The following is a 16,901-nucleotide window of genomic DNA, read 5'->3' on the forward strand; positions in this document are numbered from 1 at the left end:
AAGCTTTGTGAGCTCTTTATGATGGTGATTGTTGTGTTTGTAGGTGTTGTGTTGAAGTTGTGTGAGCTCTTTATGATGGTGATTGTTGTGTGTGTAGGTGTTGTGTTGAAGCTTTGTGAGCTCTTTATGATGGTGATTGTTGTGTTTGTATGTGTTGTGTTGAAGCTTTGTGAGCTCTTTATGATGGTGATTGTGTGTTTGTAGGTGTTGTGTTGAAGATTTGTGAGCTCTTTATGATGTGATTGTTGTGTTTGTAGGTGTTGTGTTGAAGATTTGTGAGCTCTTTATGATGGTGATTGTTGTGTTTGTAGGTGTTGTGTTGAAGCTTTGTGAGCTCTTTATGATGGTGATTGTGTGTTTGTAGGTGTTGTGTTGAAGTTTTGTGAGCTCTTTATGATGTGATTGTTGTGTTGAAGTTTTGTGAGCTCTTTATGATGGTGATTGTTGTGTTTGTAGGTGTTGTGTTGAAGTTTTGTGAGCTCTTTATGATGGTGATTGTTTGTTTGTAGGTGTTGTGTTGAAGTTTTGTGAGCTCTTTATGATGGTGATTGTTTGTTTGTAGGTGTTGTGTTGATGTTTTGTGAGCTCTTTATGATGGTGATTGTTTGTTTGTAGGTGTTGTGTTGAAGTTTTGTGAGCTCTATGATATGATTGTTGTGTGTGTAGGTGTTGTGTTGAAGCTTTGTGAGTTCTTTATGATGTGATTGTTGTGTGTGTAGGTGTTGTGTTGAAGTTTTGTGAGCTCTTTATGATGGTGATTGTTGTGTGTGTAGGTGTTGTGTTGAAGCTTTGTGAGCTCTTTATGATGTGATTGTTGTGTGTGTAGGTGTTGTGTTGAAGTTTTGTGAGCTCTTTATGATGGTGATTGTTGTGTGTGTAGGTGTTGTGTTGAAGTTTTGTGAGCTCTTTATGATGTGATTGTTGTGTTTGTAGGTGTTGTGTTGAAGTTTTGTGAGCTCTTTATGATGCGATTGTTGTGTTTGTAGGTGTTGTGTTGAAGATTTGTGAGCTCTTTATGATGTGATTGTTGTGTTTGTAGGTGTTGTGTTGAAGTTTTGTGAGCTCTTTATGATGCGATTGTTGTGTTTGTAGGTGTTGTGTTGAAGCTTTGTGAGCTCTTTATGATGTGATTGTTGTGTGTGTAGGTGTTGTGTTGAAGCTTTGTGAGCTCTTTATGATGTGATTGTTGTGTGTGTAGGTGTTGTGTTGAAGTTTTGTGAGCTCTTTATGATGGTGATTGTTGTGTGTGTAGGTGTTGTGTTGAAGCTTTGTGAGCTCTTTATGATGGTGATTGTTGTGTTTGTAGGTGTTGTGTTGAAGTTGTGTGAGCTCTTTATGATGGTGATTGTTGTGTGTGTAGGTGTTGTGTTGAAGCTTTGTGAGCTCTTTATGATGGTGATTGTTGTGTTTGTATGTGTTGTGTTGAAGCTTTGTGAGCTCTTTATGATGGTGATTGTGTGTTTGTAGGTGTTGTGTTGAAGTTTTGTGAGCTCTTTATGATGTGATTGTTGTGTTGAAGTTTTGTGAGCTCTTTATGATGGTGATTGTTGTGTTTGTAGGTGTTGTGTTGAAGTTTTGTGAGCTCTTTATGATGGTGATTGTTTGTTTGTAGGTGTTGTGTTGAAGTTTTGTGAGCTCTTTATGATGGTGATTGTTTGTTTGTAGGTGTTGTGTTGATGTTTTGTGAGCTCTTTATGATGGTGATTGTTTGTTTGTAGGTGTTGTGTTGAAGTTTTGTGAGCTCTATGATATGATTGTTGTGTGTGTAGGTGTTGTGTTGAAGCTTTGTGAGTTCTTTATGATGTGATTGTTGTGTGTGTAGGTGTTGTGTTGAAGCTTTGTGAGCTCTTTATGATGTGATTGTTGTGTGTGTAGGTGTTGTGTTGAAGTTTTGTGAGCTCTTTATGATGGTGATTGTTGTGTTTGTAGGTGTTGTGTTGAAGTTTTGTGAGCTCTTTATGATGGTGATTGTTTGTTTGTAGGTGTTGTGTTGAAGTTTTGTGAGCTCTTTATGATGTGATTGTTGTGTTGAAGTTTTGTGAGCTCTTTATGATGTGATTGTTGTGTGTGTAGGTGTTGTGTTGAAGCTTTGTGAGCTCTTTATGATGTGATTGTTGTGTGTGTAGGTGTTGTGTTGAAGCTTTGTGAGCTCTTTATGATGGTGATTGTGTGTTTGTAGGTGTTGTGTTGAAGTTTTGTGAGCTCTTTATGATGTGATTGTTGTGTTGAAGTTTTGTGAGCTCTTTATAATGTGATTGTTGTGTTTGTAGGTGTTGTGTTGAAGCTTTGTGAGCTCTTTATGATGGTGATTGTTGTGTTTGTAGGTGTTGTGTTGAAGCTTTGTGAGCTCTTTATGATGGTGATTGTTGTGTTTGTAGGTGTTGTGTTGAAGTTTTGTGAGCTCTTTATGATGTGATTGTTGTGTGTGTAGGTGTTGTGTTGAAGCTTTGTGAGCTCTTTATGATGTGATTGTTGTGTGTGTAGGTGTTGTGTTGAAGCTTTGTGAGCTCTTTATGATGTGATTGTTGTGTGTGTAGGTGTTGTGTTGAAGCTTTGTGAGCTCTTTATGATGTGATTGTTGTGTGTGTAGGTGTTGTGTTGAAGCTTTGTGAGCTCTTTATGATGGTGATTATTGTGTTTGTAGGTGTTGTGTTGAAGTTTTGTGAGCTCTTTATGATGGTGATTGTTGTGTTTGTAGGTGTTGTGTTGAAGTTTTGTGAGCTCTTTATGATGGTGATTGTGTGTTTGTAGGTGTTGTGTTGAAGTTTTGTGAGCTCTTTATGATGTGATTGTTGTGTTGAAGTTTTGTGAGCTCTTTATGATGTGATTGTTGTGTGTGTAGGTGTTGTGTTGAAGCTTTGTGAGCTCTTTATGATGTGATTGTTGTGTGTGTAGGTGTTGTGTTGAAGCTTTGTGAGCTCTTTATGATGTGATTGTTGTGTGTGTAGGTGTTGTGTTGAAGCTTTGTGAGCTCTTTATGATGTGATTGTTGTGTGTGTAGGTGTTGTGTTGAAGTTTGTGAGCTCTTTATGATGTGATTGTTGTGTGTGTAGGTGTTGTGTTGAAGCTTTGTGAGCTCTTTATGATGGTGATTGTTGTGTTTGTAGGTGTTGTGTTGAAGTTGTGTGAGCTCTTTATGATGGTGATTGTTGTGTTTGTAGGTGTTGTGTTGAAGTTTTGTGAGCTCTTTATGATGGTGATTGTGTGTTTGTAGGTGTTGTGTTGAAGTTTTGTGAGCTCTTTATGATGTGATTGTTGTGTTGAAGTTTTGTGAGCTCTTTATGATGTGATTGTTGTGTGTGTAGGTGTTGTGTTGAAGCTTTGTGAGCTCTTTATGATGTGATTGTTGTGTGTGTAGGTGTTGTGTTGAAGCTTTGTGTGCTCTTTATGATGGTGATTGTTGTGTTTGTAGGTGTTGTGTTGAAGCTTTGTGAGCTCTTTATGATGGTGATTGTTGTGTTTGTAGGTGTTGTGTTGAAGTTGTGTGAGCTCTTTATGATGGTGATTGTTGTGTTTGTAGGTGTTGTGTTGAAGTTTTGTGAGCTCTTTATGATGGTGATTGTGTGTTTGTAGGTGTTGTGTTGAAGTTTTGTGAGCTCTTTATGATGTGATTGTTGTGTTGAAGTTTTGTGAGCTCTTTATGATGTGATTGTTGTGTGTGTAGGTGTTGTGTTGAAGCTTTGTGAGCTCTTTATGATGTGATTGTTGTGTGTGTAGGTGTTGTGTTGAAGCTTTGTGAGCTCTTTATGATGTGATTGTTGTGTGTGTAGGTGTTGTGTTGAAGCTTTGTGAGCTCTTTATGATGTGATTGTTGTGTGTGTAGGTGTTGTGTTGAAGTTTTGTGAGCTCTTTATGATGGTGATTGTGTGTTTGTAGGTGTTGTGTTGAAGTTTTGTGAGCTCTTTATGATGGTGATTGTGTGTTTGTAGGTGTTGTGTTGAAGTTTTGTGAGCTCTTTATGATGGTGATTGTGTGTTTGTAGGTGTTGTGTTGAAGTTTTGTGAGCTCTTTATGATGTGATTGTTGTGTTGAAGTTTTGTGAGCTCTTTATGATGTGATTGTTGTGTGTGTAGGTGTTGTGTTGAAGCTTTGTGAGCTCTTTATGATGTGATTGTTGTGTGTGTAGGTGTTGTGTTGAAGCTTTGTGAGCTCTTTATGATGTGATTGTTGTGTGTGTAGGTGTTGTGTTGAAGCTTTGTGAGCTCTTTATGATGTGATTGTTGTGTGTGTAGGTGTTGTGTTGAAGTTTGTGAGCTCTTTATGATGTGATTGTTGTGTGTGTAGGTGTTGTGTTGAAGCTTTGTGAGCTCTTTATGATGGTGATTGTTGTGTTTGTAGGTGTTGTGTTGAAGTTGTGTGAGCTCTTTATGATGGTGATTGTTGTGTTTGTAGGTGTTGTGTTGAAGTTTTGTGAGCTCTTTATGATGGTGATTGTGTGTTTGTAGGTGTTGTGTTGAAGTTTTGTGAGCTCTTTATGATGTGATTGTTGTGTTGAAGTTTTGTGAGCTCTTTATGATGTGATTGTTGTGTGTGTAGGTGTTGTGTTGAAGCTTTGTGAGCTCTTTATGATGGTGATTGTTGTGTTTGTAGGTGTTGTGTTGAAGTTGTGTGAGCTCTTTATGATGGTGATTGTTGTGTTTGTAGGTGTTGTGTTGAAGTTTTGTGAGCTCTTTATGATGGTGATTGTGTGTTTGTAGGTGTTGTGTTGAAGTTTTGTGAGCTCTTTATGATGTGATTGTTGTGTTGAAGTTTTGTGAGCTCTTTATGATGTGATTGTTGTGTGTGTAGGTGTTGTGTTGAAGCTTTGTGAGCTCTTTATGATGTGATTGTTGTGTGTGTAGGTGTTGTGTTGAAGCTTTGTGAGCTCTTTATGATGTGATTGTTGTGTGTGTAGGTGTTGTGTTGAAGCTTTGTGAGCTCTTTATGATGTGATTGTTGTGTGTGTAGGTGTTGTGTTGAAGTTTTGTGAGCTCTTTATGATGGTGATTGTGTGTTTGTAGGTGTTGTGTTGAAGTTTTGTGAGCTCTTTATGATGTGATTGTTGTGTGTGTAGGTGTTGTGTTGAAGATTTGTGAGCTCTTTATGATGTGATTGTTGTGTTTGTAGGTGTTGTGTTGAAGATTTGTGAGCTCTTTATGATGTGATTGTGTGTTTGTAGGTGTTGTGTTGAAGATTTGTGAGCTCTTTATGATGTGATTGTTGTGTTTGTAGGTGTTGTGTTGAAGATTTGTGAGCTCTTTATGATGTGATTGTGTGTTTGTAGGTGTTGTGTTGAAGATTTGTGAGCTCTTTATGATGTGATTGTGTGTTTGTAGGTGTTGTGTTGAAGTGAGGAGGACACCGTGAGAATGGCTACGCCGCAGACTTCCAGGCAGAGCAGCTACTCCTCAATCTCTGGAAAGATGTAAGTGACATTCATGCCTTTATCAACCCAAATATCGTTCTCATTTAGAAATGAAAAGAAAATAAGCATAACACTTTATTATAACTTTCATTAATAAATCATTAACTAACATTACATAATGCTTAACTGATCATTGGTCATTGGTATATATTCACATAGTTAGACACATGAGATAATGTGTTTAATGAACTTATCAAACATTACATAATATTTAGCAGATCATTATTTAATGTAAATTAAAATGCTTAAAAATGCCATTAAACTTTAAATTCATATGATCAAGCACTTTTTATAAAATCTACAAATGATTTTGACAGATGGTTTACAGTGACAAAAAGCTTAATTAAGGATAGCATATAATGCTGAACGGATCTTTAGTTGATATATATTCAAGGCAAACGGATAGCAGCACACACCGAACATAGACAGTACCGGACACTGGACTGAAACAGAACTGAACATATATACAGGTGTTAACCCTCTGGGGTCTAAGGTGTTTTTGGGGTCCTTGAGATGTTCTGACATGCCCTGACATTTGTGCTTTTTTCAGTTGCTTATAAACATATCAATGGCAAAGGTGTAAATTCACTCTATATAGCACAAACAGGACTTCCATAATATGTGAGCCACATGTATGTACATGTTTTCATTTTTGAGAGAATAATGTTTATGCATGGTTATCGAAAAAACTAAAAATTAAAGTTTCTGAAATAAGGCCACAAAACACATACTAAATATGTGGCAATAAGACTTTTGACTCGTCGCCTAGAGTTTTTTCTTCAAAATGATGTGAAAATCATCCTGCCTAATCATTCACATAAAACGATACATTGATTTTAGTTTTGTGAAACACTTTTAGTTTGGAAAGCCAATATGCGGATGGGGCGTAAACGCTCCAACAGCATCATGCATATTTAGTAGTTCACACCTGGTGAGACTACGTCCCTGCATACTTAATGAGCCATTCATTCAGGTGTGTCACCTATAGCTAACTTAAATATACAAGCTTCATAAAAATGATCATTCTAGGAGAAAATTTCAGATGGCATTTAGAGGCTTTTGCATCTGAACTCTTCATACAACCCATCCTACAGGAAGGCAAACGGATAGCAGCACACACTGAGCATAGACAATACCGGACACTGGACTGAAACAGAACTGAACATATATACAGGTGTTAATGATGGTGACTGATGAGTGCACAGCTGAATGTGATCAGTGTCCGTGACAACAAATGAGTGACGAAGGCAGGTGATGACGGATCAAATACTTATTTCACTCGGTCAAATGCTAACCAATTTACCAATCTCTATAGCTCTTTATAGCTTTATAGCAAAAGACTTCGGACTTCAGAGTGGCTACAAAAAAAGAGACTGCAACCGGCCCATAGGAAACCAGGAAAAATATCGTAAGGGCATTAAATGTAGTCACGCAATGGTTGTTAACATTAACAATTTGAGAACAAAGTATAATTTGCACGGTTTGTCGTGATATTTACTTACTTACTTACTTGTTCAGATGACATCTTCTGGTGAAAATTCTTATGTTGGTCATTCTTCCAAAAAGTAGAATCTGTGATTGCGAACGCCAGGATCCACACCGGCGGCGACTGACAGCCGCACGTTCAATTCCGTGAATAACTGCAATTGCAGATTTCTAACAGAGATGGAGACAAAGAGGAAAAACTACGGACTTCAGCTTTAACTAATATTCACTAATGAACCTTATTGTAAAGTGTTACCGATTAATTGATTGCTTTGAGTGCCCTTTTTCAATAAAGTTTGAGGCGGGGCCAATCTTAAAGGGTTAGTTCACCAAAAAAATGAATATTCTATCAATAATTACTCTCCCTCAGGTCATTCCAAACCCATAAGACCTTCGTTCATCTTCAGAACATAAATGAAGACATTTATGATGAAATCCGAGAGCTTTTTGAACCAGCCATAGACTGCAACGTCATTGCAACCCTCAAGGCCCAGAAAGGTAGTAAAGACATCGTTAAAATAGTCCGTTTGACTCCAGTGGTTCAACCTTAATGTTATGAAGCGATGAGGATACTTTTTGTGCGCAAAACCCCCCAAAATAACAAATTTATTCAACAATTTCTTCTCTTCCGCGGCTCAGAATTGGCCAGCTCCTGCGTCAGCATCACACGCGTGTCGTGGTGCTCATGTGACCAGCGTCGGCCAATAGTGAGCCGGCGTTCTTATGGAGAACCAGGAAGCGTAAACTGCGCAGGAGACTCACACGGAAGAGAAGAGATTTTGTTTTATTTTGAGCACAAAATGTTTTCTCGTCGTTTCATAACTTTAAGGTTGACTCACTTGGATGTGTTGAATGCGGGTTACTTCACTCAATGAGCTGCACGATTCTGGATATGGAGAATTGTTTTGTTTAAAACAGAGATCACAATTCTCCCATGATTCTGAATAGATAACTAATCAAAATAGCGTAATTTACTAGAGGTTCTGACAAAATGTCTGTTGCTTCTCTTGTTTTTTTTATTGCACTATTAAGTGTTTTTGAGCGAATCAATTTTATTACGGTCTCTTGTCTCCACCTACTGGTGTAACGATGTAATTGACACAATCTTTATTTGATACATCAAGTTACTTTCAAAAGGTGATTTACTCTATTTTGATCGCTACCGTAAACATCAGTGTTTATATCCTAGCTATAAACTTTAATCCCAGTACTTCTGTGATAATCTGAGACATTGTAAGACAGAAATAATGATACTGTGTGTTTGAAAAGACTGTCTCAAAGCTGTTTCATATCCATTCATGACAATGGCTCTCTCTGGGTCAGTTTATACTAAATCCCAATAAACCTGGGAGAATTTCAGATATGTAAACGCAGTTTTATCCACACAAACGTTTCTGTTATCACATCTATTAAAGTACCGTGTCTGTTCATATCTCAGTTGATTTAGCTGAAGTGTTTTGCTGTGATCGGTTCTTTGAGAACACACACTGATAGAGAAGCATCGGCTGAAGCCAGCAGATAATATGAGCAATAAACAATAATAAACAATCACCAAAGTCAAATATCACAACCAACCATAGAATATTCAGCTGCATTTATTTATTATGTACTTTTTATTGCGCTATGATTGTGCACTGAATTCGCTCCCGTAGGCTATGTAAGGGTTAATGCCCGACGAGGTGTCCATTGTCAGGTATTAATGGACGACGGCGAGGCGTGAACCGTCTGACGCATACCTGACAATGGACACCTCGAAGGGCATTAACCCGCTTATACCATGGTCACTTGCCAAATAACACATTTTTAAAACATTAGTTTATATTTTAATTAGTTTTACAATCAAAATCTAAAGTTTTTACAAACAATAACTTGGTTTCCCTGGTTACACCTGACGGTTTATTTACTAGGTGTCTTCTATCACTTTTTAATGGACACCCTGCAGCCAATCAGAATCGAGTATTCACCCAGACCATGGTATAATGAGTGAATAAATGATAGAAATCCATTTAATTTCCCTAAATTCTTCCTTAAATATATTGCTGGAACGCTGTCCTGCATCTTCAGTCATTAGGGTTTTATGTTTAGTTCTGGATATGCTAAGAGGAGCCCAAGCACCAGAAGCATCATTATCATGAGTGAACATTCAGGCATGTAGATATTAATATATACTGATGTGTGTGTGAATGAAGCGAAGCCCTTGTGTTTTGCAGCTGGTCGCTCCAGCAGACAGCAGGTGGAGGAGTGTGTGTGTGTGTGTGTGTGTGTGTGTGTGTGTGTGTGTGTTGTGCTGCTCACTCATGTTTGCCTCCTCCCCCGATGAACAATTATCATTGCACACGCCAACAGTTCACACAGGTGCTTGTCTGAGCTCCACTGGATCCTCCATCTGTTCACACACACACACACACACACACACACACTTACCTGCGATAGAACAACAGACTCCATTTCATCTGTGATGTCACTCAAAAACAGGCCAGAAACCTCAGAATATGATCATGTCAACATGTTAATGCCGGAGACGCCAGAATAACTTCATGAATAATCCAGGAGCTTCTTCTGACAGCTCGTCCTGACGCATCTTCCGTTTGACCACGACTGAAGAACTTGACATGAAGATTCAGGCGTTCCTGCATATGCATCGTCTCTGAGAAGAAAATGCCATTTTTATTCTATTTCAAATGGTGAATGCAGACGCGCTGTGTGTCAAGATCAGCTGAATAATTGATGTGTGTTGGGCAGAGCGCAGGCTTTAATGGGCCGGGATGTGGAGGCTGTAGGTGTACTCTGACATCATGCTTGAGATAAAAATTACAGAAATGTTCAACTCAATGTATTTGTGTTGTTTTTCCACAATGCACATCTTCACAGAGAGCCGTGTCCCAACGCCTGCGGGAGGAAGACACAAATAAAAGCCGTGTTTAAAACCCCCGCTTTAAACTATATGACGTCAAAGACGGCGTGCAGAATCACAATCATCTGTGATTATCGAAGGTTTCGCGAGGACCTTTCCTGAACTCAGCAGATGATATCAGCATCAGACTGTGTTTACTCCGATTATCTGAAGGCTTCACCACTGAGAGAGTGTGTGTGTGTGTGTGTGTTTACTCTGATTATCTGGAGGCTTCACCACTGAGTGTGTGTGTGTGTGTTTACTCTGATAATGACTGACTGTACGCAGGGCTTTCTGACCCGTCGATGGCTGCAAATGTAAATATTTGTGCTGGAGAGCAGCTTTTCCTCCACATTCATTCAGATAAACCCATTATCCTGACGATCCGTTCACAAGAGGCCTTTCTCGCAGAAATTGTTTTGATACTTTGTTGAAAATGGCCTGCTGTAATACACTGTAATAATGTAAGAGTCATTTTTACACATTTCTTTACAGAAACAATAACAATTTGGAGTATAAAATAATGACACATAATAGATTTATTCAACTTCATTGTTTTAATTAGCGTAGCATGAACGTATAGACGTCACATGTGAAAATCTGCCGACTTTCTCTCAGAACACAAACATGTCTCTGCTATCGATGTAAACACACACCGCTTTAGCTCTTCAGTTTCGGCTTGTACACACAGTGCCGGAGAAATGTGTGTGTCGATGATGTGTTCCTGTTCCTCTCGCTCTGAGCCGTGACTCTCATTACACCACAGTACCGTAGTGTAGGAGAAGTGTGTGTGTGATCATCATCGCTGAACATTCAACAGAACAACTCCATCATTTAAAGCTTATGCTTCTTCCTACTCCTTTTGGGACATGTATAAGTTAATATTGTTTTGCTTTGTTTTGTTGGGTTTTTTTCATTAGCTTTTATTGCATTATTATTATTATTATTGTTGTTTTCTTTTATGTTCGGGTTAGGGTTAAATAAAGCCATTCATTCATTAATTTATTCATTAGACCCCAATATTGAGAAAGAATAAAAGCATTAGCTTGTCTGTAATGTTAATATGGGCTCTGCCTTTATGTGCAGTAATCTTTTGTTTCATCGTTAATCCTACTATACTGTTGAGTATTTTACTATAGTATTTGTATATCTGTAATATTTAAGTGCTAGTAGCTTTCCCCCCCAAACGCTCAAATTTACTGCACTTTTTTTTCTGTACTGTTATTTTTAATGACTATCTGTAAGTTTATCCCAGTAACCTCAGCCTGCGCTGACCTCTGACCTCTGACCTCTGACCTCTGCGCTGACCTCAGCTCCTAATGAAGCACAATCAGGGGTGTAGTGGCCCAGATATCTGGGGTTTCTGCTCTTATTGAGAGGTGATCATTACCATGGGCTGCTGTGTCCCCTATGCTTCATTTAACTGGTCTTTCGGTACTTACAGCTACTGGTGTCTGTCAATAATGCATGTGAGTACACTGATTAAAATATACATGTACATCATTTAGCCAGATTCCTCTAGTCAAGAAGTTCTTCAGCCCAGATCAGTGTGTGTGTAAATAGTAGGGCTTCCTAAACGCTACTCGGGCTCATTACGAAACTCCGCAAACATACCAATCACTGCCTTTCCAGCTGAAATTAAACACCAACGACTTTTATTCCTTTTCACACAATTAATAAAGACTTATTTTCACGCATTTCCTTACTGTGTTATGACCTGTAAACGATGAGATTTTGAGGTTTGCATCCCATAAGTGTGTATTTCTGCTGTAGTAAACTCTCTCTGCACTCGTGATGTGAAGCGCTGGAGTTTGAGTCTCTGAAACACCAGAAAAGAGCTTAAAGACTTGTAGAAGCAGATCAAGTAGCACGGTTACTTCAGCATGTGTGTTTTATCTCAGTTATCAGTTAGGTTTAGTGCAGGTGGTACGTTATTTTCAAAAGCGATAGAGCATTAATTGTTGCCATACACACTTTTCAGAAGTGCCTCGAAAGTAGCAACGTAATGACATTTTGCAGTTTCCGATGAGTCTGGGATGCCTAAACCTAGTATATCTCCAAAGACTCCGGAGGAAATGTGCATAGAGTCTGCTAGGGTATCTCTGAGGTATCTCTCGAGGCGTCCCGACTCCACTGACGGGCCCATCTGTAACTTCTGATTGTGGACCTTCGTATCTTGGCAAGTTTGAGCACAGTTTGAGACTCCGTGTTACAAATATGTTAGACCTATCACTTCTGCCACTAAAGATTGCTTTATTAATAATCTTCCTAATCAGTTTCATCTTCTCAGCATCCCAGATAGCTTAGAAGAACCCAGATAGTTTAAAAAGTCCCTCTTTTTTCCAGCACTTTAGACACAGTTGCTCCATTGCGCTTAAAGAAGATTAATGAAAATAGTCCAACGCCGTGATACAACGAGCACACTCAGGCCCTTAAGAGAGCAGCCAGAGAGATGGAGCGCAACTGGAAGAAAACAAAACTAGAGGTATTTCACATTTCATGGAAGAGCTCGATTGCATACAGAGAGGCTTTAAAAGCTGCTAGATCTGCTTATTTTTCAACCCTATTAGAAGAAAATAAACATAATCCTAGGTATTTATTTCATACATTTATTTCATTGATGTGGTGTGTGTGTCCTTCAGCAGGTGTGTAATGCCCTGATGTGGTGTGTGTGTCCGTCAGCAGGTGTGTAATGCCCTGATGTGGTGTGTGTGTCCGTCAGCAGGTGTGTAATGCCCTGATGTGGTGTGTGTGTCCGTCAGCAGGTGTGTAATGCCCTGATGTGGTGTGTGTGTCCTTCAGCAGGTGTGTAATGCCCTGATGTGGTGTGTGTGTCCGTCAGCAGGTGTGTAATGCCCTGATGTGGTGTGTGTGTCCGTCAGCAGGTGTGTAATGCCTGATGTGGTGTGTGTGTCCGTCAGCAGGTGTGTAATGCCCTGATGTGGTGTGTGTGTCCGTCAGCAGGTGTGTAATGCCCTGATGTGGTGTGTGTGTCCGTCAGCAGGTGTGTAATGCCTGATGTGGTGTGTGTGTCCGTCAGCAGGTTTGTAATGCCCTGATGTGGTGTGTGTGTCCTTCAGCAGGTGTGTAATGCCCTGATGTGGTGTGTGTGTCCGTCAGCAGGTGTGTAATGCCCTGATGTGGTGTGTGTGTCCGTCAGCAGGTGTGTAATGCCTGATGTGGTGTGTGTGTCCGTCAGCAGGTGTGTAATGCCCTGATGTGGTGTGTGTGTCCGTCAGCAGGTGTGCAATGCTCTAATGTGGTGTGTGTGTCCGTCAGCAGGTGTGTAATGCCCTGATGTGGTGTGTGTGTCCGTCAGCAGGTGTGTAATGCCCTGATGTGGTGTGTGTGTCCGTCAGCAGGTGTGTAATGCCTGATGTGGTGTGTGTGTCCGTCAGCAGGTGTGTAATGCCCTGATGTGGTGTGTGTGTCCGTCAGCAGGTGTGTAATGCCCTGATGTGGTGTGTGTGTCCGTCAGCAGGTGTGTAATGCCCTGATGTGGTGTGTGTGTCCGTCAGCAGGTGTGTAATGCCCTGATGTGGTGTGTGTGTCCGTCAGCAGGTGTGTAATGCCCTGATGTGGTGTGTGTGTCCGTCAGCAGGTGTGTAATGCCCTGATGTGGTGTGTGTGTCCGTCAGCAGGTGTGTAATGCCCTGATGTGGTGTGTGTGTCCGTCAGCAGGTGTGTAATGCCTGATGTGGTGTGTGTGTCCGTCAGCAGGTTTGTAATGCCCTGATGTGGTGTGTGTGTCCGTCAGCAGGTGTGTAATGCCTGATGTGGTGTGTGTGTCCGTCAGCAGGTGTGTAATGCCTGATGTGGTGTGTGTGTCCGTCAGCAGGTGTGTAATGCCCTGATGTGGTGTGTGTGTCCGTCAGCAGGTGTGTAATGCCCTGATGTGGTGTGTGTGTCCGTCAGCAGGTGTGTAATGCCCTGATGTGGTGTGTGTGTCCGTCAGCAGGTGTGTAATGCCTGATGTGGTGTGTGTGTCCGTCAGCAGGTGTGTAATGCCTGATGTGGTGTGTGTGTCCGTCAGCAGGTGTGTAATGCCTGATGTGGTGTGTGTGTCCGTCAGCAGGTGTGTAATGCCCTGATGTGGTGTGTGTGTCCGTCAGCAGGTGTGTAATGCCTGATGTGGTGTGTGTGTCCGTCAGCAGGTGTGTAATGCCCTGATGTGGTGTGTGTGTCCGTCAGCAGGTGTGTAATGCCCTGATGTGGTGTGTGTGTCCGTCAGCAGGTGTGTAATGCCTGATGTGGTGTGTGTGTCCGTCAGCAGGTGTGTAATGCCCTGATGTGGTGTGTGTGTCCGTCAGCAGGTGTGTAATGCCCTGATGTGGTGTGTGTGTCCGTCAGCAGGTGTGTAATGCCCTGATGTGGTGTGTGTGTCCGTCAGCAGGTGTGTAATGCCTGATGTGGTGTGTGTGTCCGTCAGCAGGTGTGTAATGCTCTGATGTGGTGTGTGTGTCCGTCAGCAGGTGTGTAATGCCCTGATGTGGTGTGTGTGTCCGTCAGCAGGTGTGTAATGCCCTGATGTGGTGTGTGTGTCCGTCAGCAGGTGTGTAATGCCCTGATGTGGTGTGTGTGTCCGTCAGCAGGTGTGTAATGCCCTGATGTGGTGTGTGTGTCCGTCAGCAGGTGTGTAATGCCCTGATGTGGTGTGTGTGTCCGTCAGCAGGTGTGTAATGCCTGATGTGGTGTGTGTGTCCGTCAGCAGGTGTGTAATGCCCTGATGTGGTGTGTGTGTCCGTCAGCAGGTGTGTAATGCTCTGATGTGGTGTGTGTGTCCGTCAGCAGGTGTGTAATGCCCTGATGTGGTGTGTGTGTCCGTCAGCAGGTGTGTAATGCCCTGATGTGGTGTGTGTGTCCGTCAGCAGGTTTGTAATGCTCTGATGTGGTGTGTGTGTCCGTCAGCAGGTGTGTAATGCCCTGATGTGGTGTGTGTGTCCGTCAGCAGGTGTGTAATGCCCTGATGTGGTGTGTGTGTCCGTCAGCAGGTTTGTAATGCCTGATGTGGTGTGTGTGTCCGTCAGCAGGTGTGTAATGCCTGATGTGGTGTGTGTGTCCGTCAGCAGGTGTGTAATGCCCTGATGTGGTGTGTGTGTCCGTCAGCAGGTGTGTAATGCTCTGATGTGGTGTGTGTGTCCGTCAGCAGGTGTGTAATGCCCGATGTGGTGTGTGTGTCCGTCAGCAGGTGTGTAATGCTGTGATGTGGTGTGTGTGTCCGTCAGCAGGTGTGTAATGCCCTGATGTGGTGTGTGTGTCCGTCAGCAGGTGTGTAATGCCCTGATGTGGTGTGTGTGTCCGTCAGCAGGTGTGTAATGCCCTGATGTGGTGTGTGTGTCCTTCAGCAGGTGTGTAATGCCCTGATGTGGTGTGTGTGTCCGTCAGCAGGTGTGTAATGCCCTGATGTGGTGTGTGTGTCCGTCAGCAGGTGTGTAATGCCTGATGTGGTGTGTGTGTCCGTCAGCAGGTGTGTAATGCCCTGATGTGGTGTGTGTGTCCGTCAGCAGGTGTGTAATGCCCTGATGTGGTGTGTGTGTCCGTCAGCAGGTGTGTAATGCCCTGATGTGGTGTGTGTGTCCTTCAGCAGGTGTGTAATGCCCTGATGTGGTGTGTGTGTCCGTCAGCAGGTGTGTAATGCCCTGATGTGGTGTGTGTGTCCGTCAGCAGGTGTGTAATGCCTGATGTGGTGTGTGTGTCCGTCAGCAGGTGTGTAATGCCCTGATGTGGTGTGTGTGTCCGTCAGCAGGTGTGTAATGCCCTGATGTGGTGTGTGTGTCCGTCAGCAGGTGTGTAATGCCTGATGTGGTGTGTGTGTCCGTCAGCAGGTTTGTAATGCCCTGATGTGGTGTGTGTGTCCTTCAGCAGGTGTGTAATGCCCTGATGTGGTGTGTGTGTCCGTCAGCAGGTGTGTAATGCCCTGATGTGGTGTGTGTGTCCGTCAGCAGGTGTGTAATGCCTGATGTGGTGTGTGTGTCCGTCAGCAGGTGTGTAATGCCCTGATGTGGTGTGTGTGTCCGTCAGCAGGTGTGCAATGCTCTAATGTGGTGTGTGTGTCCGTCAGCAGGTGTGTAATGCCCTGATGTGGTGTGTGTGTCCGTCAGCAGGTGTGTAATGCCCTGATGTGGTGTGTGTGTCCGTCAGCAGGTGTGTAATGCCTGATGTGGTGTGTGTGTCCGTCAGCAGGTGTGTAATGCCCTGATGTGGTGTGTGTGTCCGTCAGCAGGTGTGTAATGCCCTGATGTGGTGTGTGTGTCCGTCAGCAGGTGTGTAATGCCCTGATGTGGTGTGTGTGTCCGTCAGCAGGTGTGTAATGCCCTGATGTGGTGTGTGTGTCCGTCAGCAGGTGTGTAATGCCCTGATGTGGTGTGTGTGTCCGTCAGCAGGTGTGTAATGCCCTGATGTGGTGTGTGTGTCCGTCAGCAGGTGTGTAATGCCCTGATGTGGTGTGTGTGTCCGTCAGCAGGTGTGTAATGCCTGATGTGGTGTGTGTGTCCGTCAGCAGGTTTGTAATGCCCTGATGTGGTGTGTGTGTCCGTCAGCAGGTGTGTAATGCCTGATGTGGTGTGTGTGTCCGTCAGCAGGTGTGTAATGCCTGATGTGGTGTGTGTGTCCGTCAGCAGGTGTGTAATGCCCTGATGTGGTGTGTGTGTCCGTCAGCAGGTGTGTAATGCCCTGATGTGGTGTGTGTGTCCGTCAGCAGGTGTGTAATGCCCTGATGTGGTGTGTGTGTCCGTCAGCAGGTGTGTAATGCCTGATGTGGTGTGTGTGTCCGTCAGCAGGTGTGTAATGCCTGATGTGGTGTGTGTGTCCGTCAGCAGGTGTGTAATGCCTGATGTGGTGTGTGTGTCCGTCAGCAGGTGTGTAATGCCCTGATGTGGTGTGTGTGTCCGTCAGCAGGTGTGTAATGCCTGATGTGGTGTGTGTGTCCGTCAGCAGGTGTGTAATGCCCTGATGTGGTGTGTGTGTCCGTCAGCAGGTGTGTAATGCCCTGATGTGGTGTGTGTGTCCGTCAGCAGGTGTGTAATGCCTGATGTGGTGTGTGTGTCCGTCAGCAGGTGTGTAATGCCCTGATGTGGTGTGTGTGTCCGTCAGCAGGTGTGTAATGCCCTGATGTGGTGT

General features: G+C 42.8%; 1 protein-coding gene across 4 annotated transcripts in view; it reads left to right on the forward strand.

Moving 5' to 3' along the window:
• The window catches only part of insc (INSC spindle orientation adaptor protein), a 134,615-nt gene that overhangs the window by 43,363 nt on the left and 74,351 nt on the right, over positions 1 to 16,901 (forward strand). For all 4 annotated transcript variants that reach the window (XM_084397389.1, XM_084397391.1, XM_084397390.1 and 1 more), the window contains exon 2: positions 5,316 to 5,404. In XM_084397389.1, coding sequence (XP_084253515.1) covers positions 5,349 to 5,404 — 56 coding nt within the window. In that variant the 5' untranslated portion in view covers positions 5,316 to 5,348. The remainder of the gene's footprint in view (positions 1 to 5,315; positions 5,405 to 16,901) is intronic.

Source organism: Rutilus rutilus, assembly GCF_951802725.1.
Source record: "Rutilus rutilus genome assembly, chromosome: 23".
Lineage (NCBI taxonomy): Eukaryota > Metazoa > Chordata > Actinopteri > Cypriniformes > Leuciscidae > Rutilus > Rutilus rutilus.